This window comes from Pelmatolapia mariae, linkage group LG4, assembly GCF_036321145.2.
Source record: "Pelmatolapia mariae isolate MD_Pm_ZW linkage group LG4, Pm_UMD_F_2, whole genome shotgun sequence".
In the NCBI taxonomy this organism is placed as follows: domain Eukaryota; kingdom Metazoa; phylum Chordata; class Actinopteri; order Cichliformes; family Cichlidae; genus Pelmatolapia; species Pelmatolapia mariae.
In genome coordinates, this window is record NC_086230.1 from 22921438 (window position 1) to 22948104 (window position 26667).

Genomic DNA, 26667 nt, shown 5'->3' on the forward strand with positions numbered 1-26667 from the left:
AGAGAGTGAAGATACATTTATTACATTTGCAAATCTACAAGCAACATTTTAAACCAGTGACAGTTGCCCTCTCTGTTACTCAGGAAGAATTATTAAACGATGCTCTCTAGTGTTCAAATATTACTTAGTCTGTATGTCAGAATATACTTATGTTTTAACTATGGGAGAAACACAACTGAAAATTGTGAGCTTATGAGTGTTTTTTCCTCTGTGTGCTTCTCTCTAAAATGTAACAGTTAGTTTCAATCACCTTAAATTTATGTTAGTGCAAAACAGTGACACAATTTCCCATTTATTCACAAGAAAACACATTTTTAAACCAATGCTTTTATTATTCAATGCAAAACATGAATTCCTGAAAATACTTGTTAAAACCCAGCAAATGAATACATGACTTAAACCTTTTGCTTTATTCTGATTTCTAACATGTAAAGACTGTAATGAGCAAACAGCACAAGCAGTAAAGAAGCAGATTTTAAATGCACATTCTGGTCCTCGACTATTCAGTGGAACATTCTGACTTCTTGATGGTTTTCTCTGAAGTCTGCGAGCCCAAAGACACTTTACATGTATAAACCTTATCCATGTTCCAGTCTGATGGCTGGATGGTCAGAGAGCTGCTGATTTGGTAAGTCTGGTCTGGTCTCTGAACAGCAGTGCTGGTAGAGATCTCACTGCTCACTGGACTCCCACCAGCCAACCAGCTCACATCTGCAAAAGGCACAGACTGACTGGACAGACAGACCAGAGAAGCTGTGTTGGACTGGAGCTCAGCACTGGACGGAGGGAAGACTGTCAGGACAGGAGGAGGGAGGCTGGAGCCTGAAAATACATGAAGGATGTTCAGAAAACAAAACAAAACAAAAAAGATAAATGAAGGAAATTGGAAATTAAGTCATAAAACCAGAGAAAATCAAGAAGACTCAATATGGAATAAACATAACATTTGTTATGAAGTTAGAAGAAAACAAAACTATTGTACAATACTAAAATATATGCATCCAACGTATTATTTGAATTTCTTTTTGTATTTTTACAAAATAAAATATGATTAGTTACTGTTTAAATTTCCATGTAAGATGTCTTTGATTTAATTCTAAATGTTTCTGCACAACATGTCAGCTAATGTGGGTAATTTTCTTTCATGTCAAAGAAAAGTGTACGGCCAGGTTATTATCACTTCAAAGTAATTTTGAACTTTAGTAACACTGTTAACTGCTATTGAAGAAAGAGAAATCGGGCCTATGTATGTTTTTGAAATTCCAACCTAAACATAAATTAAAAGCCATAAGAATGAAAAACGACATATTTCACACCATTTTCGGAGAAGTAGTTTGACACCGTTTCACATTTTTTAAACAAAGGTAATTCATGTCTCCTGTATATGAGACAACCTGAAACTATTTCAGATTGTACAAAATCGTAAAAATGATGCTGAACAAGAAACATATTGAATTAAGTAGTCATCAGCAGATTTTTGCAAAATCTCTCTTGTTTTATGATCAGTTAAAAAGTACTTACTTGTCACAATCAGCTTGGTGCCTTGTCCAAATACCACAGTGATTCAGTTTGTATACATGGCTGTACAAAAACCTCCTGACTGTCACTGATGAGGGGAGAGGAACTGAAACATCAGGTTGAGACCAACTTTCACTGTCACATCTCATTCCTTTCATCTGTTTGTATTTTATAACTGTCTCTCTCTCTGTGTGTAGTCATGTTTATTCCTTTGTGTCACTAACCCTAACCCAGGCCTCAGTGATGGACTCTGCATCCTCTACTTTACCTCCTAATCTCTTTCTCTTTAACACACAATTACAATCACTCCAAAAGAGTGTAAACTTACTGAGGAAGTCTCTAACTTGTACACATTTGTACTTTTACTTGTTTTATGAGTTATTTTTAAGAAGAGTAAAGTTATTCACATAAAGTTGTTATTCTTCTGTATTTATTCTTTTGCATCATGTACTACAGTCATACTGAACTTTACAGACCTGGTGAATTGGAGAAAACAAAGATCACACACACACACATATATATATATCATTCAGCTTCAGCAGTATTTCTATTCATCTTATGAATTCCAGTCCAATGTCAATTCACTGAGTTCAGTTTTGGTCTTAAACTCCAGAGAATACCACCTGGTTTAACAATCTTTTTTATCTGATTATTGGCAAAATGTTTTCTTCTTTCACAAGAAAACAGTCTTCTGAAAGAAGAAAACATTTTGGGCTCAAAAATTGAGCCCAAAGAAACAACAACAAAGTTTAGTTCCTCTGGATTTTCCATGGAAAATTGTTTTATCACTCATCCAGATGACTTCTCCAGTGTCACGGATGAGTGATGAATGTATCTCCCACTGGAAACCATTGTGTCCAGTTAAAGTCAGTCGACTTTTTTTTAAGGAGAGTTGTTACATGCTGTGCTCATGAGGACAATGGGTTTTAACTTGCAGCACAACACAAAGCTGCCATACTGGATCAACGATCAAAACACTTAATTGAGCAGAATTAAGTCAAAATGTAATATCCTCATATGACACATCACACATGACCCAGCATTGTTCTAAGAATGCAAACTTTCTTATTGGACGTTTCCACAGCTGCCAGAAAGGGACAGCTTTCTGGCTGGTCTTTATGAGTGGTCGTTGCTCTCTCGTTTTTTCTGGAATTGCTGCACAGAGGATGTAACACCCATGATAAGCGCTGAGGTTTGTGTCCTTGTCAGAAATCAGCAATACTCAGCTTCCAGGTAAGGAAAAGTGGAACCAGAAGATATTCAAATGCATCTCTCCGCAGATGCTGATGAATTCTACGAAAAACAAAGTTAGTTAAAAACATTTGCAGGTCAATCACCACTGATTTATCAGTGACATCCATTTACTCAAAAATTACTGACAAGTGGATAACTAGGATATATATATATATATATATATATATAATTTCAAAAATGTCCTGTACAAAATGGAACTGTATATGACAAATGTGGTGTGGTGCTTGTGGAATTTTTAACAAGGACCCTACAAAACTTTACAGTACTCATGCTGCCAAACTTTTGACAGCTAGGTGTGCAGTAGGGCTGGGTATCGTCACTGATTTCTAGAATCGATTCATTTCCGATTCACAAGGTCCCGATTCAATTCAATTCGATTTGAATCTGGGAAATTTTGACAGTCAGAAATATTATAATTCAGATCAGTACATTTACATATTTTTGTATCTATAAAAAGGAAGCTGACACATGCAAGACTATCAAAGGTGTGAGCGTCACAGCAGATTCCTTTGTGTCAAAGTAGCTGAAGATAAAACAGAAAAACATGAAGGTGGTTTTCCTGGCCTGAGATTTTATAAAAATATGTATCTGCAGTACATCAAAAACGAAAGAAAACCATTAATCAACATATGAACGTTACCTCTGACGTTACAGTGGTTTTATTAGAGACACGGCTAAGTGTTTTGCATTTCGCATAATTTTAAAAAGTTTAAATTTGTTCAGTATTGAACGGCAGAAATTAGGTTTTCTTTTCGGAAGTATGTAAAACGAAAAAAACAAAACAGCGGCCGACAGCGCTGTAAACAACGGTAGACTTGTGCGTAACAAGCAAGCAAATAATGCAGAAAACAGTAAAGAGAGAGAGAGAGAGCTGTGCATGAAGTGTGATTTTATCGTGGGTAAAGCAAAACAGTAAACGTCAGAGGGAATTCATGACGATGTTTATGTGAAGCGTAGTTTGGATCTTCTTTTGCTGCTGGTTCGGTCAATATTGTTTGGAGAGAGATAAAACTAACAGCTTTAGAATCAGCGCAAAAATGACGTGAACACAAAGCGCTACCCACCGAAATATCAGAATCAGCGAGCTGTCGGCTTTCGGCACCGACCGTTTCCGTGCAGTTGTTGTGCCAGAAAGTGATTGCCGTCGCGCGCAGACGCTTAAAGCTGCAGCGCCCGTCGGGTGAGAAAGGCGACATCTCACTGATTCAGATCCGCAGGTCGCGCTGTGTGTTTACGTCCTTGTGCAGAATCCGTGTACCTGCTCTCATTTACTGTCTTAGCTGTTTGGTGGTTGTTGAAATTTTGTGAGGTTACACCTGAGATTCTGGCGTTTTGGGCAAAATAAATTTATATTAAAAAATCGATTCAGGATTTTAATGAATCGATTTCACGTTATCCAAGCCAGAATCGATTTTAATCGATGAATCGATTATTAAAACCCACCCCTAGTGTGCAGTTCCTGCTTTAAATGCATTCAAAATCTAAGTGATAAGAGGCCAGAAATGTTTGAACTCGCTTATGAACCTACATCACTGAGGCCGTCTCTCCTGCATGAAGTCCAGGTGCTGGTTTTCCAGTGTGTGCGTCTGATGGCCCAAAGCTGACTCAGAGCTGTAACACCATCCATGGCTGCAGTATGGAACAGATGTGGGTGTGTCCTCATTTCCCAGAGGAGTCCAAATCGTCATCAAACAGCCCTACAGACACAAAAACGTGAAAATATAAACAACCAGACTATCAGCAGTGATTTAAGTACTTTAAGACTTCTGTGAAAATCATTTACAGTATATATCACAGAATATAAGGCCTTTATAATCACAGAACATACAGAGAAAAGTACTAAACTGAATCAATTTCAGCTTTCATTTTTCATGATGTATATTGTATTAATAATTAAATTTCATTATCTGTATCTTTACCACACATTTGCCACACAGGTGTAGATACTGTAGGTTCAGTGAATGCTTACATTGCACTGATTAGAATATACTGGACATTCAAAGCTAAGATTCAGCGCACTGTGTTAGAGGCTGGGATTTGATGACTTCATCATATATACAACCTTTGATCATCATTTATGTCCATTTGAGAATGAATCTGTGCACTCACATATTAAATGAACTGAAATCAGTAGTGTGATCTCCAGTCTTGATATAAGGAATGAGAGAACTGACAGCTATTTTAATCAGCCTGTCTCAGTTGTTTTAACTCTAAGTACCATAGAGTAATGTGGTAACATCTGGACTGACGAGTTTACTGTCAGCATTGTAATCGCTAGTTTAAAGGCTGTAGGTTGCAGCCGTTGCTCTAACACTGTATAAATGTAACAGGCCTCAGTGCTGGTTCTAACAGTCTGAGCTGCTTCCAGCTTTATTTGTGAAGAGCACAGCAGCTTACAAAACACGTAGCGAGCTCGTACAGCTGCGACGTAAAACTTTCATTAGCTAAGATGATCTTAAAATAACGGGGCTACGTGCGGTGATGCTAGCGTTAGCCACGTTAGCACCTTACCTTCAACAGGTGGTCAGACTGTGTAGACAGGCACTCAGTCAGAGGTTGGCTCTCCGTTTCGCTGCAGGGTCCCTTCATTCTTCACATATCCGAGTCGAGCCGAGTGTAAATCCCGACGCTGAACGGCCTTTGTACAAGCACACACGCTTCGTAGCAGGGAGAAGCTATGAGCTAGAAAAATCCAGGTTGGCAGACAGCCTGTGTCTGACCAACCAATCAGAGAGCTCCTTACATCCCACGGTGTGGCTAATTTGAATAGCCTCCAGCAAGTTGTTAATCGAAGAGCTAATCCAGCAGCTAATCCAGGAGCGAACAGGAAAGGGAAATGGATTTTGAACTGCAGTTTATTAAATTGCAGGTGGAAAAAAGGATTTTGAACTGCAGTTTATTAAATTGCAGGTGGAAAAATGATTTTGAACTGCAGTTTATTAAATTGCAAGTGGAAAAAAGGATTTTGAACTGCAGTTTATTAAATTGCAAGTGGAAAAAAGGATTTTGAACTGCAGTTTATTAAATTGCAGGTGGAAAAATGATTTTGAACTGGAGTTTATTAAATTGCAGGTGGAAAAATGATTTTGAACTGCAGTTTATTAAATTGCAAGTGGAAAAAAGGATTTTGAAGTGCAGTTTATTAAATTGCAAGTGGAAAAAGGATTTTGAACTGCAGTTTATTAAATTGCAAGTGGAAAAAGGATTTTGAACTGCAGTTTATTAAATTGCAGGTGGAAAAAAGGATTTTGAACTGCAGTTTATTAAATTGCAGGTGGAAAAATGATTTTGAACTGCAGTTTATTAAATTGCAAGTGGAAAAAAGGATTTTGAACTGCAGTTTATTAAATTGCAAGTGGAAAAAAGGATTTTGAACTGCAGTTTATTAAATTGCAGGTGGAAAAATGATTTTGAACTGGAGTTTATTAAATTGCAGGTGGAAAAATGATTTTGAACTGCAGTTTATTAAATTGCAAGTGGAAAAAAGGATTTTGAAGTGCAGTTTATTAAATTGCAAGTGGAAAAAGGATTTTGAACTGCAGTTTATTAAATTGCAAGTGGAAAAAGGATTTTGAACTGCAGTTTATTAAATTGCAGGTGGAAAAAGGATTTTGAACTGCAGTTTATTAAATTGCAAGTGGAAAAAGGATTTTGAACTGCAGTTTATTAAATTGCAACTGAAAAAAGGATTTTAAAATGCAGTTTATTAAAGTGCAATTGGAAAAAGGATTTTGAAATGCAATTGGAAAAAGGATTTTGAAATGCAGTTTATTAAATTGGAATTCAAAAATGAATTTACAATTGCAGAATTTATTCTACAATTCATTATTAAAGCACAGAAATTTTTATTTCGATGCGCGTGGCTCTTCTGGTCCTCCATATGATACGTCTTCAGCACACACTGATGAATGCTGAATCTGTTTGGACCAACATAAATTCTTCTCTACCAGAGGCCTGGGAGCTTGAGGGTCCTGCGCAGTATCTTAGCTGTTCCTAGGGCTACGCTCTTGTGGACAGAGATCTCTGATGTTCTTCCTGGGATCTGCTGGAGCCACTCACCTAGCTTGGGAGTCACCGAATCAAGTGTTCCAATTATCACTGGGACCACTGTTACCTTCACCCTCCACATCTTCTCGAGCTCTTCTCTGAGCCTTTGGTATTTCTCAAGCTTCTTGTGTTCCCTCTTCCTGATGTTGCTGACATTCGGAACCGCTACATTTATCACTACGGCCATTTTCTTCTGTTTGTCTACCTCCACTATGTCCAGTTGGTTAGCCACCACCATTTTGTCCGTCTGTATCTGGAAGTCCCCCAGGATCTTAGCTCTGTGTGTGTGTGTGTGTGTGTGTGTGTGTGTGTGTGTGTGTGTGTGTGTGTGTGTGTGTATTTGTGATCAAAAGCTCAGCTACTCAAAAAAAAAAAGGTATTTCTGTCAAAATATTATTCATTTCAAATAAGGTGAATGTTTATTGTTTATTGTGCTTTTGTTGTTTGTTGGCATTAGTTTGTTTGTAAAATAATCCCATGCAATACAATTCTACTGTACTGCATTCTTTTTTGTTCTTTTTATTCATCAGTCATCAATAACAAAGTTTGTTTTGTTTGTTTGGGGAATGTAGTTTTTCGATCTGTTAGTTTTTGCAAATACAATAACTTTTAGTTTTTGTAATTTCTATTTCAGATAACAGAGAAGCATATTTTTAACATAACTGCTGTGTACTGTAAACAGTCGCTATCATTACGTTGTGGTTTACGAGCACTAGTACTAATCATTTAAACAAGTAAAATACTTAAAATGCATTCAAGTATTCTTGACAGAATTGCAGTGTGAAGAAAAGACACTGAGTAAATACTGTATATTTCCTTCCCATGAGTATTATGTCAGTCAGTTTGATCGTCATCAAACTGTCAGCCACTAACCAGAAGGTCGGTGGTTCGATCCCAGGCTGCTCCAGGCTGCATGCCAAATATCCTTGGGCAAGATACTAACCCCATGTTTGCCTACTGGTGGTGGTCAGAGGGCCCGGTGGCGCCAGTGTCCGGCAGCCTCGCCTCTGTCAGTGCGCCCCAGGGCAGCTGTGGCTACAATGTAGCTTGCCATCACCAGTGTGTGAATGTGTGTGTGAATGGGTGGATGACTGAATGTAGTGTGAAGCGCTTTGGGGTCCTTAGGGACTGAGTAAAGCGCTATACAAATGCAGGCCATTTACCATAATACAATAACTACAATAAATCACACCATGTTCTTGAAAAGTGTTTGTAAAAGAATCAAACGTTTATCACTAGTGTCCTTATCCCCACCCTTCTACATTTTCCTCCTGCCTTAAAAATATGATTCTGAATAATGCAAACTAAATGTAAATGAAAATGGTCTAGAAGTTCTAAACTAGCTTCAGTATAGCTTTGTATTTTTTTTAAACTGCATGTTAATGACACTTTATTTTAAATGATACGTTAAACTGCAGTTGGACTGTTAGATCTGTGAGTAGTGTCTAGAAAATTTCTGTTATTAAAAATAGCTTGCAGCAACATATAATACTATATGTTGGATCGTTTATTTATGTGATCTGTGTGGGCTGATATGAATAAATGAGATGTACATATTTTAGTGCTTTCCTCTTTATGCTTTTAATAATGAAGATTAAAAAGCATTTTAAAAAGGAGAATTTAGTGTTTAATAACACATTAGAGGGGTTTTTTGCATGTGAAAGTTTTAAAAAAGCAGAAGTACTAATGAGGAGGTTTTTGTAACTGTCTAAATCACTGTGATACAGCTGCACTGGCAGAGTCATCGTATGTCTGACAGTAATACACTGCAGAGTCTCCTGTCTCTGCTGGCTTGATAATGAACTGGTAATCAATGTTTGATGAGGATTTAGAATTGAATCTGTCTGAGGAGAATCCTGTTCCAAAGCTGGTTGAGCTGTCAGAATGATGAAATCTTAGAACATACTGAGGAACCGTTCCAGGAACTTGTTTATACCAGCTAACATAATTCCAATCATATCTCTCTATGTTGCAGTTGAGAACGACTTCTTGGCCTGGAGAAACTGTGTGGACAGCAGGTGTTTGGGTCAACACGATCACTGCATCAACATCTTCCAGGAAACACAGAAAAAACAGAAGTTTAAAGTCTAGCTCTAAATATGGACTAAAAATGGAATAAGAAGAAGATCTTACATGTTAGAGCAGTGATGAGAATGCAGAAGGTCCACAGCATGTTGTCAGTGTGAGGTGTAAATGATCTTTACTGTTTAGCGAGATGTGAGTAGGAGAAGAGAGCTGGAGCTTATAAAGAGGAGAGGCAAACTAAAGGAGGAGGAGATTCATGAAAACTACTTTCACTCATAGATTAAATGATTCATGAGCAGGTTCACATTGTTGTTCACATTGTTTCACATGTTTCTGATTCATATTCATCATTCACGCTCAAGTCTGTCATAAAATAATATTCTTGAAAAAGTTGTTGTAGGTGTTGGTGTGGCTCTCATTTTGGCCTTCTGTTGCTGTAGCCCATCTGCTTCGAGGTCACATGTACTGTGCTTCCAAAGATGCTCTTCTGCATAGCTTGTTTTGAAACATTGCACCAAGAACTGCTGCTCGCTGGATATTTTCTCATTTGAGTCCTCCATCCCTGTAAACCCTAGAGATGGTTGTGCAAAAAAAAAAATCCCGGTACATTAACAGTGTCTGAAATACTCACGCCAGCCTGTCTAACATCAATAAGCATGTCACATTTAGTCATCTTTCTTCTTTATTCTGTTAATCGGTTTGAACTTCTGCAGTCTGTCTTGACTATTTCTAGATATGTACATTGCTAGCTTCAAGTTGCTAGATATTAGATATTTGGATCACTATAATAAGCACTGGAACAGGTGTCCCTAATAAAGTGGTTGTTGAATTTATGTACCGTGACTGTACTGGACTATACATTAGTTGGTGCCATGTTCTCAGTTTTTTTTATATTTTCTTTGCCTGCTTTCTGATGCATAGAGTTTCATGAGTATCAATTTGCTTTTCTCCATTACATTAGTTATGTAGTTAAGTTTCCAAAAATTCCTTCACATTTTATTTCTGAAAAATGTTTGCACTACATTAGACCTGCATTAATGCAGAACTGTTTCCAAAGTTAGTAACGTTTTTAGAAAAAAAAATTGATGACCCTGTCTTTATAGGGTGGTGAAAGGTTTACATTTATTCATTATCATGTTTTTTAGAACTGATTGAAAAGTGCTGTGACTTTTCTGCTTTGAGAAATGAGCAAAAATTGTTTGAGAAAAACTGCAACACATTATCTGCAGTTGGTGGGTTTACACTGAGTTGCTTGATCTCTCAGTTATCAGGATGTGGAAGAGTGTCAAAAAGCAGAAGTATTAGTGAGGAGGTTTCTGTCACAGTGTAAATCACTGTGATACAGCAACATTGCTGTCCCATGTCTTACAGTAATAGACTGCAGAGTCTCCCTCCTCCACATTCTTGATGATCAAACGATAATCTGATGTTGACTGATGAGTGGATGTGAATTTTGGAGCAGAGAACCCAGAACCATATCTCGGAGAACTCCAGCTATGATAAAAGACCACCACAAACTGAGGAACTCCTCCTGGAGTCTGTTTATACCACCGAGCACCACTACCAGTAACAGTCCCCAGGTTACAGTCCATGGTGGCTGTCTCTCCTTTCCTCACTGATAAAACAGGTTTCTGTGTCACCACCGTCACACCACTCACACCTGCAAACAACAATAAGACATGGAGTCATATGAAGCACACTGATATATGAATTCAGCACCTAAACTAAGATTAGTCTGAAGTATAAATAGGTCTCATACATGTTAGAGCAGTGATGAGAACACAGAGAGTCACCAGCATGTTGACAGTATGAGCTGAGAATGGACTTAGAAAGAGATTGCACTGTCTAAGTACGATGAAGAGAGGAGGTGTGAACCATTTAATATATAACTGAAACTCAGAGAGACTGACAGGAGGAGGAGCTTTAATATTACTTTGTTAATGTCCTTTAGCTGTATTGTTGATGCTATAACAATTACTTTTTCAAAATTATGGATTAGTGTGTTAGTATGTTTGGACAAACACAGAGCAGTACCTAGCCAACCGTCTATGTTTGACCAACTTAAAATAAATGAAATATTTCTAGGTTTGGGAAGCACATTCTTCTTTTAACTGAAGCTAAAAAATGGAATAGGCCTTTGGATACATCCTGATACTCAAAAGATGGAGCAATAGATTTAAAATTAAGACACAGTATAAATGTATGAACTTTGAGGAGACAAAAAACAATAATATAAATAAAGAGTTGTTATCAAATGAAGTAGCACAAACATATTAATGTTTTTTTCATGTTTCATTAATTACAAGACAGAATAGTCAAAGTGCTATGCCTTACTACAAATCAATGGCATTATTACATAATCCAAACCACTAAAATGTCAGAACTTTTCTTTGCAGTTTCATGAAAGTGGAATGGTTAATGTTAGTAGAAGATTTTATAAAATATCACTTTATTTAGAAATACATACCCATATGGAAAAGAAATAATAAAAAATTATAAAAGACTTGCATAAGATGTGGTCTACTTCATATAGTGAATCATATAAGGCTTATATGATTAGTCAAAGTGGCCACTTTCTCATTACTTTCATATATTGTTTTAGTAAGTATCCAAAACATACAAGTTTCATTTATATAATTTTTCAAGGGATCTTATATCTGTTTTCACTCTTGTATGCTTTTCATACAAGTTTCACACAAGACAGATACAAACTTTATAAGATTTATATATATCTTTTCCATATGGGTAACAACTGAGCACAGGGTCCATACAGTATGTACAGAAAAAAATTAGCTAATAGAGTCCCAGCTTATATTGTCACCAAGTTGTTTTATTTTCATGAGCAGTTACAGAACCAAAAAAAAAAAAAAAAAAACGGGTAATCAGTAGATATGGGAGAGGCCTAGCCAACTGGTTGATACTGAAATTTAATTTGGCCTGTCCTCCTGCTTACTTTACTAAGTCATAATAGACTTGAGTGGAATCATTTAATTGATAGCTTAGCTTGATCCACTTGAGGTTGAGGAGTAACTAAACTAAAATAAAGACAAGAAGAGCAAAGTAAACAGCAGAAGTTTCTCATAGACCATTAACGATATGGATTAATAATAGTGACAATATGAATACTGCAGGACAACACTGTTCATTTATTTAAAATTCTGTATTACAATAGAAAATAAAGTTTATGAGAAACATGAAAATAATCACAGAAAACATTGTTTAAGCATATGTATTGCTGCAGCATAGCTCTGTTGGACTATTGTTTTACACAGTCAGGAAACAGAAGTAAGGATGCTTAGTAAAGAGGTATTTGTCACTAAGTAAATCACTGTGTTGCATGTTTTTAATATGGTTCCCTTGTTTTATAGTAACAAATATCTGAGTCTCCTGTCTTTATCCTGAGAGTCAAATCAGATTTTGACTGGTGAGTGCATTTTTGACAAGAAACTGTCATCTGTTGGACGATTGTCCCTTTGACATATTGCAACATGATGAACTCCTCTGGCACAAATATCAATAACCGTCCCTACAGTCTGACCTTAATTCACTCATCAATACCTCAGGATGTATAATGTAATTTATCAGCTTTATTAAATGTAATGTAGAGAATATTTACAGAAAAATATGTCAAGCTTGGATAATTATTGAAAATAAAATGTGTGTGGACAGGTGAAATTGTATATTTAAAGAGAAAAATCATTTGATGTCTATGCTTTTCCTAATTAGAATAGTCTAAACATGTAGAGTGTTACAGAGTGCTGACACTTCTTCATTTACATGTACTGTAAATATAAATAATAAATGAACTCTTGCAGGTGCATCCTGGGAAAGAGGGGATGAAGAAGTAGAGAGGTAATGCTTCACTGACTGACGATGCAAATTAATTCAGGGTCAGAAACATGTAGTTTCACTGTAACTTTGACCTTTATACATTTAAACCTATAAACCATTGCTCACTAGTGTACAGTTTGTATATTATAAAGTGGCAACACATGTTCTTCAAACTGTCATGACACAAGTTTTTCTAACAAAAATCTCTTCAAGCGGCTGGCCAAGGCTGTAAGTCGTTGCTTGGCAGTTTCCAAGGCCTCAGGTATGGACAGGTTCCTGTACTTCTTAGGCACCTTCTTCATCGCACCTTTCTGCAACTCCGCTAACCTCCCTCCGTGCTACCTTGATCTTAGCCTCTAGCCTCCTTCTCCTTGTGGCTGTTCAACTTGTAGATCAGCTTGTTAGTCTCGGGAATGGTGGCTGTAGGTATCATCCGTAGTGCTGCATTAACATCATCTAGCAGACCTTCTGAGCGTACTTCACGTAGTCTTGGTAACCGGCTACTGGGGATCCAGGTTTCAAGCTTGGCCATGATCCTATCTTTCAGGTCAGTTCCTCTCGCACTCAACGATCCTTCTCCTATCGCACTTGGGGCTTGGTACCCAATCTTGGGTGGGGGTGATGATATCTCCCCCCTGACTTGGCGTCCTGGCTCCCCATTGCCATAGCATTTATGTTGTTCCTCGTCAATCTCTAGCTGCGAGAGCAGTCCCTTCTTTCGAATGTTGGAGCACTGAGCTGCTAGTTGTTTCACCGTTATTGTGGATGTTGGGTATCGAAGAATCCATAGATCCCTCATCCTATTCATGTAACCCCTTCCACCAGGGTTACATGGTTGCATACTAGCATTCCAACAACGCCTTATTTTCGTCTCTTGCCCACCGATGCCTTCTTGTTCCAGTAGCCCACTTCTCGTCAGGGTGCCCTGGTTCCTCAACACACTGATTTTATGTTTTTTGTCTGATTTTACATCAGTTGTGTTAATATAGTATGTAAAAATAAAGAAAATAACAGTAAATTCAGACATGTGAGGTTGTGGTGAAAAGAGTGATACTAAACAAAGCAAGATAAATAGTTTTTAAAGGTGATATATAGAGGTAAAATCAAAAGTAGTCAAAAACAGCCAATTATATCCTTATTTTCTTCACTGAGCTGGGTCACATTCTCAGTTAGAAACTTGACCGAGTCCCACAGTGAGGCATTTTCAGCAGTGAGTGTTCCAGCGGTGCCTGCCGGGGAACTTCTCTAGGAAGATGGCATCTCGTTCTTGGCTGGGGAAGTGGAACTCTCAGCCTCCTTCAGGTCTATAGTATTAAGGCACCCATCAATGTATCCCTGGAAAGCATCCAAATTCTCCTTGCTGTCCTTCAGGATGTTGGAAATGATTTTGCTGTTTGTCAAATGTTTGGTGTAAATTAAGCTTCAAAAAGTGTTTGTTTAATTCTGAGCCACCGTTCATTTTTTTTCTGCCAAGTATTCGGCATCTGACATCACTACAGCATTTTCGTTCTGCTCCTTCTCATGGTCTTTCATGACTTTATATAAGATGGTGCTGTTGCCACAGTAGAGAAAATCCTTCCAACATGTACCATTTTCATTTACAGGTGTAAATGATGTCTCTTTCAATCCCTGCAGCATGTCACTGCTCAGTGGCACAGAGTCATGTGAGCATGGTGCAACTAAACACAGGACAACATGTTGTGCTTTGCCCTTCCTGGGCTTGTGCAGGTGCTGGGCAAAGTGTGCCTGCATGAGAAGACCGGACAAAGGAAAAGGAAAGGATGAAAGTAAAGTATCAATACTATTGATATCAGATCAATCTGCCGACCCCTTGTCTGTGTATTATTTGATGCTTAGTGTAGTTAGTAAAAGTGGAAATAAATAAGTGGAAATCAAAAACAGCAATTTATTGTTTGTAAATTCATTATATGCAGCTGGAGATATTACACTGAGTATACTTGACAGCTCTGTGATCAGTATAGAGTCTAAAAAAGCAGAAGGAAAAGTAAGGGTTTTTTGTCACAGTGTAAATCACTGTGATACATCCTCTTTAGCAGAGTCATCCCATGTCTCACAGTAATAGACTGCAGAGTCTCCCTCCTCCACATTGTTGATGATCAAACTATAATCTGTTGTTGACTGATGAGTGGATGTGAATTTTGGAGCAGAGAACCCAGAGCCATAGTCTGGAGAACTATCGCTATGATAAAAGGACACCACAAACTGAGGAACTCCTCCTGGAATCTGTTTATACCAAGCAGCACCAGTGTCAGTAACAGTTCCCAGGTTACAGTCCATGGTGGCTGTCTCTCCTTTCCTCACTGATAAAACAGGAGGTTTCTGTGTCACCACCGTCACACCACTCACACCTGTAAACAACAAGAAGACATGGAGTCAAGATAAACACACATACAGATGAATATAACATGGGGTCTAACTCAGACTCTTTACATGTTAGAGCAGTGATGAGAGCACAGAGAGTCACCAGCATGTTGTTGATTTGAGCAAAGAATTGAGAAGTGAAGAATTTGGAAGAGCTATTTAACACAACTAATGGGAGGAGGAGCTGTTGGTTTTTGTTTGTTTGTATTTCATTGGTTACCTTCCTTTCTTTTTAATCATCCATCATTTTTTATAATTTATATATAATTTTTTAACTACTACTACTAATAATAATACATTATTATTATTATTATTATTATTATTGCTACTACTACTTCTATTATTATTAATATTTTAAACAAAAAGTGAGTCGTTTTCTGCTACCATTCTACGATGCTAGGAATGACCAAATTATATTACCTAAAACATTATAGGTGTAGACTGTTACATTCATTTCTGTATTTCTGTGTTTTATTCCACAGGGTGTTTGGGAATGTAATATGTTCAGATTTCACAAAGGCTGTGGTGTCACTTAGTTTGTTTGTTAGTTTTTTAGTCACAGTATTCACCACTGTGTTATGTCCTCCCCAATAAAGTCTCTCCATGTTTCACAGTAGCATATCGAGTCTCCTGCTTTTAACTGTTAATTATGTTAAATATCAACACTTCACTGGGTTCTTTTGATTCCTCATAGGCATGTAGACAACACACCGCCCAGTAAACCATTTTACACTTTGTTCTCTTACACAATACTTCTAGAAGGGGGATGCGTCCTGAATGACACCTTGCCGCAAATCTCAAAATGGTGACGAGCACTTAACAGTTTCTATTCCAAGCTGTCCCATTCTAGTCTAAATAACAGCATTTCAGTAACTTTCCACTAAAAGACAGTTCCCCGTTATCTACTCTCTGCAGGCAAACATGGGCGAAAGTCTACTACATTTCTATCCCCTAAGGACACGTAGTCTAATGCCTTTATTCTTCAGGGCCGTGTCCACTTAATACTACACTATATGATTTTATGGCATTTTGGTTAATATAAGATTAATATAAGGCACAGCTTTAAAGCACTTCAGGTAACTTCATTCTAACAATTAACATCTGATTGTCCCCATTGAAATACTGTGTACATACTGAAGAGCTCTATCAGAGATTCTTCTCTAATCTCTTAATTCTGCAGCTAGGAAAAAACACTATTTGAAGGTGGTGGGATTACAGTGAGTTTGTGTCTTTTATAAAAAGAGCATCAAAAAGCAGAAGTATCTGTGTGGAGGTTTTTGTCACAGTGTAATTCACTGTGATACATACTCATCAACAGAGTCGTCCCATGTCTTACAGTAATAAACTGCAGAGTCTCCCTCCTCCACATTGTTGATGATCAAACGATAATCTGTTGTTGACTGATGAGTGGATGTGAATTTTGGAGAGGAGAACCCAGAGCCATAGTCTGGTGAACTATCGCTATGATAAAAATACAGCACATACTGAGGAACTCCTCCTGGAATCTGTTTATACCAAAAGGCACCAGTGTCAGTAACAGTTCCCAGGTTACAGTCCATGGTGGCTGTCTCTCCTTTCCTCACTGATAAAACAGGAGGTTTCTGTGTCACCACTGTCACACCACTCACACCTGCAAACAACAAGAAGACATGGAGTCAAGATAAACACACATACAGATGAATATAACATGGGGTTTAAGCTATACTGTAAGTAAGACTCTTTACATGTTAGACAAGTGATGATTGCACAGAGAGTCACCAGCATGTTTGCAGTGTGGGCTAAGTATTCAGTGGAGAGATGGTGGTGGTGAAGTTATTTAATACAGCTGACAGGAGGCGGAGCTTAATTTTTAAATTTTTTTTTGTCTTGCCTGTATTATTAGTACTATTTTTTTTTTTTTTTTTTTTTTTTTTTTTTTTTGTGCTATTACTATTATTGGTGCTGGGGATGTTTTGTGCTTGTCTGCTTAAGGCAGGCAAGATCATACATTTTTTTCTATGTATTTGTTTGTTTGTTTCTTACATTGGAATGGTTACATTCTCCACATCCTAAATGAAACAGGATTATGGTTGGTTATATTTGATCCTTTTTCTTGTGCTTTTTTTAGAATTTTCAATTATATTTAAAATTTTTGAAGCAATGTAAAATAGACAATTTCAGCTTTAGCGCTGTGAAACATTTTGTTTCATATTGTTAATGAGACATTTATAGATTTTTGATGACGCTATTCTCTGATATATCAAAATTTATGATTTCCACAAAAATGCAATCATCTAAATATTTGAAAATGAGATGAAACTGTTTATATGGTGTATGTGTTGATGTATAAAAATAGTTTATGGTGATTTTAAAAATAGAAAGAAACAGAAAAATTGAAAAAAAATGTAATAATGACAAAACTTTCAAAAAAACTAAAAGACACAAAAATAAAACAAACAAAAAAGGTTTTTGTCTCCAGTGTCACACTTGCTCACACCTACAATAACAAGAAGACATGGAGCCAGGAGAAAGAAAGAGAAATCTGCAAATCTGCAGCCATTTCAATAGGAAGAGATCGTTAGAAAGAATGAGCACAATTAATAGATGAAGAGAATTTAGATGGAGGTATTTGGAGGAGTAAGTACAGATCTTCTTATTGAACTTTATTGAACTGTTGAAATCTTCATAAGTCAATGAGACCAGACTTATTGTAAAGGTGATGCCCAAACACAGTTGATGGTGAAGATCCAGTGAAAGCAAACTGAAAATACAGAAAATATCTCCAGCAATTCAAAACTTTCAAGCTATTTTCTACTTTTATAGATAGTTGATACTTTATAAATGAGATACTGAGGCCTGTAGGTGCATCCTGAAAAGAAGTTACAGACCTGGACTCTGTTTAGTCTTTCTTAACAGTACATGAGATATGCAACAAGACAAAATGTAAACAGTATTCAGCTAACTGTTTCAGGATGATCAAATGATAGTAACTGAAGCATTTCCAGTAAGTAGCAGTTCAGTTTTATTTTACAGAAAGCTGATACTTCTTTATTTACATGAGGTTAGAAATGAGTTGCGGAAACTTGCAGGTGCATCCTGGGCAGGAAGAAACAGAAAAGGGTCGAGGTGATGCTTCACTAACTGAGTGTGAAGGGGTATTTTTTATAACTAGCAAGTCTGCAACCAGCTTTTTAAACAAGTGAAACGTGTGCTTCATGTACAACAAATTATGAAATGATGCTCTCTAGTGTACAGATATTATTATAATATTTTTTATTCAATATTTGTGAGAATGGCTGAAAGACTTTCAAGAGTGATGTGATTACAGTTAAACTCCACTCCACAAAATCTTATTAATTCCTTTTTCTAAAATGTCATTTGTTTCTTTGTAAGAAGCAAACAGCAAACAAGCACCCAAAATAAGTAAAATAAATAAATGAATGAATAAATTAATTAATAATTCAAAACCTGCCCTCAGATTGTTTAAACCTTTGATTTATTCAGACGCATGCCTCTGTCCAGTGTGTAGCTTGTATCATTCCCCATCCCTCCTTAAGCTTCCAAATTATTGCAGAGATGAATGGACAGAAGAGGTTTCTGCAGAAGACCAACATGTCACAACAAAATAAAGATATGAAAAGTATTTTGTCATTAAACTTTGCAATAACTCAGAAATGGTGCACAGTATTGTATATTAAGCCTTTTAACTTGCTTTTATATGTAAAAGTACATATATATATATGTACATATACAGTACATATATATATATGTACTGTAGTTTCTGTGTCAGCACTAAATAGGTTGACAACAGAAATCAGCAGGTTGTCTTTGTGATAGTGATAATTCATATTTCCAGATGCCATACAAGTAGAGAACAGGAAGAAATTGTTCTCTATAATATGAATACTTTGGAAATGTAGTTCATCCAATTTAGGTCTTGGCAATCATATGTGCAGATTTTTTTCTAAAATTTGTTTCAATCCAAAAATGTAAACAGAATAGAGTCAGAACTTAATAAATCAGGTGATTACCTGAAGTTGAATCTTTCAAACAAGAAAAGAATCTATCAAAACTCTGCACAACTGTGGATCAAGGGTGTCCTGCAAACTCTTGGTCAATGCTGCCATCTGTCTCCTATTAAAGAAGGTGTTCTCCATCCGTTCTTTGCTGGCTTTAACCCAACTGAACAGCATTGGAAAGTAGTTGTACAACTTTTGAGCAAACAAAAAAAATACATTCAACACAAATTACCAGGTTATCAAATATGCTGTACTTGCATTTTTAATTACAGAAGACATTTGTATGACTAGACATGACCTCATTGCTAGACTAATACTCATAAAGTTGCCATTCCTGAGATATCATTTTATTATTAGTTTTGGATTTAAGGATAGGGAAAGTGAAATCATGTTGACGGGGATCAATTATATGGTGATATGGTTATGATTCTGCAAATATTTTGTGATGGCTAAATACTAGCTGCTTGCATGTCTTCGTTTAACATTCTGAATTGTATTTTTTTTTTTTGTCCCACTGCCTAAACAAACCAACATTAGCAGCCTCAATGACTACCGACCAGTTGCTCTAACACCTGTTATATTTAAGTGTTTCAAGAAGCTGGTCCCACACCACATCATGTCCTGCCTGCCACCCACACTTGACCCACTCAGATACAACAGGAACAAAACAACAATAAGAAAACCCTCCAAAAACCCTCCAAAAGGTTATAAGTATCGGGAACTACAGCAGGAACTATGAAGAGGAGGAAAAGAAAAAGAAAAGGACAGTAAAAAGCAGACACAAATGAAAAGACAAATTAGTCTTTAATCTAATTAGAAACATGTAAAGTATGCATTTTACGTCATCAAACTTTCTAATAATAGGTCACAGAGTGCCACCTGGTGGCATAACACAGCTAATGCAACAACCAACTGCAGACAAAGTAGAACAGTGTTATTTGCTCCCATCATGCTGTAATACTAGGACCTTAGGTCTAAAACAAACTACACTGTAATCAGTGAGGTCAAGGACATGGACAAAGCAAACTGTCATGGTGCCTCTGTCCTCTTTGTCTCCCTCTTGAGTGCTCTACCTCTCCTCTGTTATCTGTGGGTGTGGGTGTGCTGGTCTATGTGCAATAGTGGGACTCATCCTAGGTTCCTGTCTTTTGTGTGCCACACTGCTCTCACTGTTAATGTTATTGGAGACACCACTAAAAAGAGTGGTTAAGCAATGGATTTAAAAAATAAATGATATATATGTATGCATATAGCTGGCAACCTGGATTAAACCTGTAGAGAGAGACTTAACTGATATCTAAACACCAAATGAGTGACGAATGATCCTGTTTACATAACCAGCTAATGATAAAGTGCTATATGAATGAGGAGAAGTGAATATATTGAATAATTTGTTCATTTAGAAATACAAAGATATGATTAATACAGCGTGTTTAATGTAGACTTTATAAATTTGGTTTTTGCATGGAACTATAAGTGAAGAACTTCAAGTCAGAGTGAAAGTTTTGTTTAGGAAATAGAAGTGCTCCTGACAGTGGAAGTGCTTGTGTATGTGAAGGGAGAAGGAAGGATTAAATGATCTCAGACTGGAGAAAATGTTCTTTCTCTAAATGGTTCCGTTGTGTAGTGGGTGATGATGAGCCAAAAATTCAAAAACACCACTTCCTGACACAGCAGGCATGTGATTATTTTATTTAGTTATTTTACAAAAAATACACTCACCGATACAGGGCTTCGCTCTTTGTGCTTGATACATACATGCACAAATGCAACTGTATTATGGGCCCTATCACCACATTTACCTGTAAAGAAAACTTATCTTTGTCCCATTGTGTGCAGATACCTGTGGAGAAATCTGAGTTCTGGAGAGACTTTCTGTGGAGGAGCTGAATCTGGGAGAGTCACTGAAACTTGGGAATTGGGATCATCACTACTGTGGATTTTGTGTTTGGATTATTGTTGCACTACACTTTGTAAATAAATTCACTGAATTTTTGAGAAAGAGGTCATGTTATTCCTGCTTTGCCTGGTGGCACGTTATCTGTGGTGGTTAATCAGTGTTTACTAAAACATTCTCAGTCTGGGTTAATCTCATACAATTGACTTATATTTCTTCATGTATTCTAAGTGAGAGGATGAGACCCACAGGTGCATCCTGGGCAGGAAGAGGTGGAGGAGTAGAGAGGTGATGCTTCACTGAGTGTGAAGATTTGCAAGCTGCTGCACAACCAGCAGTTTAAACCAAATAACATGTGTGCCTATGTATACTTAGAATTATCAAATGCTGCCACCTAGTAGACAAATATGATAAAGCATGCATTTTCAGAATTGTATTTATGTATTAATTTATTCATTATAAGAATAAGACTACTTGTATATTTCAAAAATGATTAAATTAAATTCTCCCATGTGTGCTCTTTACTAAATTTTGAAAACATGAATCCCATTCAACTGAAGATATGTCCAATGCCATGTCCTGGGCCCAGTAGCCCTTAACTTTAAGGAGAGGGTCAGCTGACTGTTCTTGCAATAAGTGATAAATCTTAGAGGTAATACCTTTACTCAAGGGTGATCTTGAGAGCAGGACTTCCACATTGCTGCCACAGGACAACTCAAGGGGGTTCCCAGCCACTTCGATAATGAGCTATGTATTTGGACATATCTCCAGAATTGATTACGCAGCAACTTATATAACTCCACAATTTTATCAAAGCTTAAAAAACATTTAGTCCCACAGTCAAATAAATCTGATACATTAAGGATGCCTGCTTTACGCCACTGTAACCAGTCAACCGATGTCCCTCCAATTAAAATTCTTTTATTCCCCCATAAGGTTGCCGAAGTTTATTTTATAAAGTCCCAGCGATCAAGTAGTCTTAAACTTTTGATCGGGACTATGTGTTTGTGTGTGTGTGAGTGAGATTTCAGTTTGTGACGTCACAAAATTCGTAAAAGAATGCCTGTGCTGTTCTCTAGTGTACGCTCAGTAGAATTACAATAAAATCTACTGATGTTTTTCTCCTTTGTATTCCGCAGTCCAGTTCTTCCTAAAAAACATAACAATAATAATGAAAAGAAGAAGTGGACGAGAAAGAAGACAAAAGAATGTTAACAGATTCATAAATTTCAGTAAATTAATTAATTAATCAAAATGTAATGTGAAATTACATTGCACCATGACACCATTTAACTAACATTTATATTTATTAACAAGTTGTCTGTTTTTATTTTGATGCTTTTGATAATTAAAAAAGTTTCTTACACTGTCACTCTGCTTTAAAACCAACTAACTAAATTATCATAAATCTCTTCAACATTTTGTGAAGATTGCTCTGTGCCATCTGGTGGTGAGAGAGAGAATGAGGCTGTGCATGCGGCTTGTAGCTGGAATTAAGTATGAGGCAGCACAACCAGTTATTAGGTTTAGGGGCAATTCCTTGCACACCTTTAATAAATGAAATCATCACTTTAAAACAGAATTTTGTATTTTCTTGGATTGTCTTTATCTAATATTAAAATGCGGTTGATGATCTGAAACATTTAAACAAAAACAAATGTGCAATAACTAAATCAGGAAGAAGGGAAAAAAAGACTTTTATTTTACAAATACATTCTGTTTTTGGCCACAGTAAAACCAGCCTTTTATCATTCTGTGCAAAAATAATTAACATGTGACTTCAATTCCCAGCGCATTTTAACACTGACAGGACCTAATCATGAAACCATAATAGAACAAGCTACTACCTTCTATGGAGTGTATGGAGGCTGTTGTGCGTCCTTTCTTTGCCTCCTCCTGGGCATGCCTTGTTTCCAAGGCAGACAGTAATGCAAGTAAGGTAATGCAAATGACTTCAAATTAGGCTAAAACGTTTTCATTTAAGGTTGATCATGACCCAGTGCACGAACGGTCGCGCGCTTGCTCTACCAGCATTTTTTTTAATTTAAGAAACGATTGTGTCAAGTGCGTCAGAGAACCCTTGGTCATTACGGAAGTCAAGCTAATTCCGTCATTAAAATAATTATAAAAAGGGGTCTCTTAGAGAAACTATGTGATTGACTTCTTATTTTGAAAGTCTTAAACGGAAGAAGTTCTACAAACCTGGTCACTTGACAGTGGTGCAAGATGTCGCTCAGTCTTTCTTTACCGAAGCTGAATCCCAAATGCGCGTCGCTTACCGTCGCATCTTTTTAAACCCAAATCAACTGTTTTGCCATAAACTGGCATGTTACATGTAGTACAAGGCAGGGCGTTTGCAGGGTTTTTATTGTGAAAGGAACACACATGGGATATTTCCAAATTTTTTGGAACAATCTAGATTTTAGAGTGTATAATCGGTGTAAATAACAGAAGGCTTTCACTGGGTGACCGAGTAGATGAACTGATTCTGTCAAAAGATAGCCGAAAGAAAGAAGGCGCGTGGCATGATTCATAATTTTAGTGTTCAAAAAGTCAACACACAGATGTGTTCAAATGGAAACGACTGTCAACATCTGTCTCCAGGTCTGCTCGAGCTGAAGGTGAAGCAGGATTTTCGGGGGGTTCTCTATGAGGTGTGCTGGAATAAAATGCTGCGCATTATTGCTTCCGTTAGAGGTTAGGCTTCTTAAATTACACACGCACCTGAGTCAGGAATTTATTTTTTGACCCTTGTTTTCGGTTAGGCATTTGCTGTCTTCTGAAAAGCGACGAGGAGGATGGTCTTTGCTCTACATGTAATTGTCATGTCTTCGGCTTTTTTCAATCCCAGTTTTGCCTTCAGTTCTCACTTCGACACAGGTAAGGGTCAAACGGAAGGATTTCCTATTTCTAATAAGAATGTTTATCCGTTCACTGGAGAGCTGCTCGTTATTTATGTGTTTTTTTATGATTTGGTTGAGTGATCACTGTTGGTAATATGCCATATATCATATGTACATACATTTTCTTTCTTAACCAACAGTAGCATCAATAATATCCCAGTGTATGTCGTGAAAAAACACAATGATCCTAAACCCTTACAGTCTATATATAGGTGGTTTTTTTCACTGTCAGGCCATATCATAGCTTGGTGAAAAGAGGGTTAAAAGTTATACCTGCACTGAACCTGCATAATCCTACCTACACATACATCCCTGCAGTTGTTGTGTGCATGCATGTACTGTATGTCTGTGCTGTGATCAGGGTGTGTGCCTGTAGGCTGACTAATACATTACAGCTATGCATGGTTCTGCTGTTTGAGGTTGCAGTTTTTGGTCCTCATTTGGATGCAGCATTTAATCGTCCCCAGCATGTCAAGTGACGGGATCTTGGCAAAGGTGAGCCTGTGTGCTGCTGCAGTGTTTTGGGACAACTAAGCAGAAAGACAAGCCCTCACACAGGATGGCAGGGCTTGAATTAGAGCAGAATAAATAACTGTGTACAAATGTAAACAGGACTAAGAGAGTCCCTGCACTGGGTGCAGTGTGCTGAGCATACAAATGACAGCACTGAGCACAGTGGCTCTCAAGTTTCAGGCTCTATCTGTCCTCCCCACTCTGGACACTCTCAGTGATCCCTGATCTGTTTCTGTCCAATTATTCCACCCTCTTCTATCTTCCTGTGACTCTCTCCATGTCTTATTTGGTGTCTCTAAGCTCTCTTGTCCTTAAGTCCAAATGTAGCACAAAAATGGGGCTTCCATTTAAAATTAGGTTATATGTGATTATATGTCTTTCTTTTTGCATTTGCAAAGTTGTAAAATATTATATGAAGAAATAAAGGAACGGAAAATTTTTTGAAAACAAATGTGAATTTATTTTTTGACTTTTAATATACAGCCAAACTTAGATACCAGACAAGACTGAAAGAATCATGACAGCTGTGCTGATCAACCCCAAAGACAAACAAAAATACATTTTTCTGCCTTCATATACTTGAAAAATAAGTGTTGGGTGCTGATCTGGCCATCCCTGGGAATGTTTAGTGCAATATGATACAAACAAACCAAAAGAGTTCTTTTAATTTGGAAAAATGATAAATAGCTCCCAATTAAATTATGTGTAAAATGCCTGCTGAAGCTCTTGTGGGCAATCTGTAATATTGTTGCATTTGCATTTTTTCCCTACTGGAGAACACAGGTTTGTAAAACATTCCATCAGGATTATTCAGTATTCAGTATTTTCAGCCTCTCTTACAGCTTTACATATATGAAGATTTCAGCTTATATGAGGTGGAAAGGGTGGGGTATGAGTGGGACTGTGAATGTGGCTTGTATATCGCTGGAATTAAGTATGGGGTCTGGACTGTCACTCCTGTCATAATGATCTATATTTCTCATGAGAGGAGGCCCTCACCACCGATCCGATTCCTTTCTAGTAATTGGACTGAGAATCAATGTTGCCTAGGAGATGGAGGGGGTGTGTTTTAGAAGGAACCAATCATTTCTGCAGCCACTGCTAAGGACAGAAAAATGCTAGAGACCCTTAAAGGGGAGGGACATACTCAGAGAGGAATTAGCTGTAGTCGCTGAATATGCTGTTTGCAGATTAATTAAATACACTCTCATTTTGGATCCACTAATTTGAGGGAATTGGACAGTGAAATTAAACAATAGCCACACATACAAACTACTGGGAGGACGTAAATGTCAGATTCTCCATCATTCCACCATTTAGAGCTTTGCAAACTGACCATTTTAACAGTGTAATCAACTGTGCATGCACACACAAATTCAGCACACCCTCACTCACACAAACACTTGGTTGATTTGACATCAAAGCTAAAATTCAGGCAGCGTTTGAACTGCAGCACCCCTCAAGCCAACCTCCACAACTGCATTTTGTCCCCATGCCCCGGGCTGTATAAGAACATGGTGTGCTCTACCTCTGCACACTTTCACGCAAACAGTGACACATGTTCAAAAACACACATCCAGGCATGAAAACAACCATGGGGCCAAGTCAACTGTCACATTGGCTGGCATTATATAAGCCATCAGCCAAGACAGACACACCGTAGCAGGTTTGAATTCATCAGCTTTCACATGACTGGGTTGGGGTTTGGTCTGAGTGTAGCCAGGGGTAAAGTAGCACCCGGCTGCACTCAGTAGAGTGTAGCATTCTGCACCAACAACTGCAGCCAACACCTGGCCTACTATTGCTTCAGCACCAAGGAGAGCGCTCCCATCAGGAGCGGTAGCAGATGTATGTGCGCGTTAACGTTTAGACCTGGCTGCATCCTACATACAGACTAAATTTGCAGCGCATCACTGTCACTGCAAACAGACAATGGATTGATATGGAAGGAAGCACTGATACACCAACAAGCTGACAATGCAGCACTGTGGGAGGCTGTCTTTCAGCACTCACCTCTAATGCCTGGAGGTGGCAGTGGCATCGAGTGTACATGTTATAAATAGTGTCTTGGTGTACACATGTTCCATGCATGTTTCACATTGAGGAAAGCTTTCACGTGACCCCGCATACACATGGACACACTGCTGCAGGCTGTAACCAAGGCTTTGGTGATGCTGAAGGGAAGAGATTTTAAAAATGGTTTCTGTGCTTGCTCTCGAAGCTCCTCCCACTGACTGGGTCAGTACAAGCCAGTCACCGCGGACTATTTGATTATTCATCTCTTCATGTGTAACACCAA

General features: G+C 37.6%; 2 protein-coding genes across 5 annotated transcripts in view; one reads left to right on the plus strand and one right to left on the minus strand.

Moving 5' to 3' along the window:
- Positions 1 to 394: 394 nt before the first annotated feature.
- LOC134626282 (immunoglobulin lambda-1 light chain-like) lies at positions 395 to 15166 on the minus strand. Its single transcript, XM_063471959.1, has 4 exons — positions 15127 to 15166; positions 14719 to 15044; positions 1522 to 1555; positions 395 to 822 (listed from the first exon to the last, which is right to left on the minus strand). Exons 1-4 carry the CDS (start codon positions 15164 to 15166, stop codon positions 500 to 502), a joined length of 723 nt encoding a protein of 240 aa, XP_063328029.1. The 3' UTR covers positions 395 to 499.
- Positions 15167 to 23181: 8015 nt separating this feature from the next.
- aatka (apoptosis-associated tyrosine kinase a) overlaps positions 23182 to 26667 on the plus strand; it is a 31570-nt gene continuing 28084 nt past the window's right edge. For 2 of the 4 annotated variants that reach the window (XM_063471942.1, XM_063471946.1), the window contains exon 1: positions 23182 to 23832. In XM_063471942.1, the coding sequence (XP_063328012.1) occupies positions 23751 to 23832 (82 nt within the window). In that variant the 5' untranslated portion in view covers positions 23182 to 23750. The remainder of the gene's footprint in view (positions 23833 to 26667) is intronic. The other 2 variants (XM_063471943.1, XM_063471944.1) reach the window with 2 other exon arrangements.

Coding starts and splice junctions, on each gene's coding strand:
- LOC134626282 (XM_063471959.1), bottom strand. CDS start 15,166: ATGCTGGTGACTCTCTGTGCTCTCATCACTGCTCTAACAT. Junction 15,045..15,126: donor TCTCATCACTGCTCTAACAT/GTAAAGAGTCTG, acceptor TGTTGTTTACAG/GTGTGAGTGGTGTGACGGTG. Junction 823..1,521: donor CACCAAGCTGATTGTGACAA/GTAAGTACTTTT, acceptor ATGTATTTTCAG/GCTCCAGCCTCCCTCCTCCT.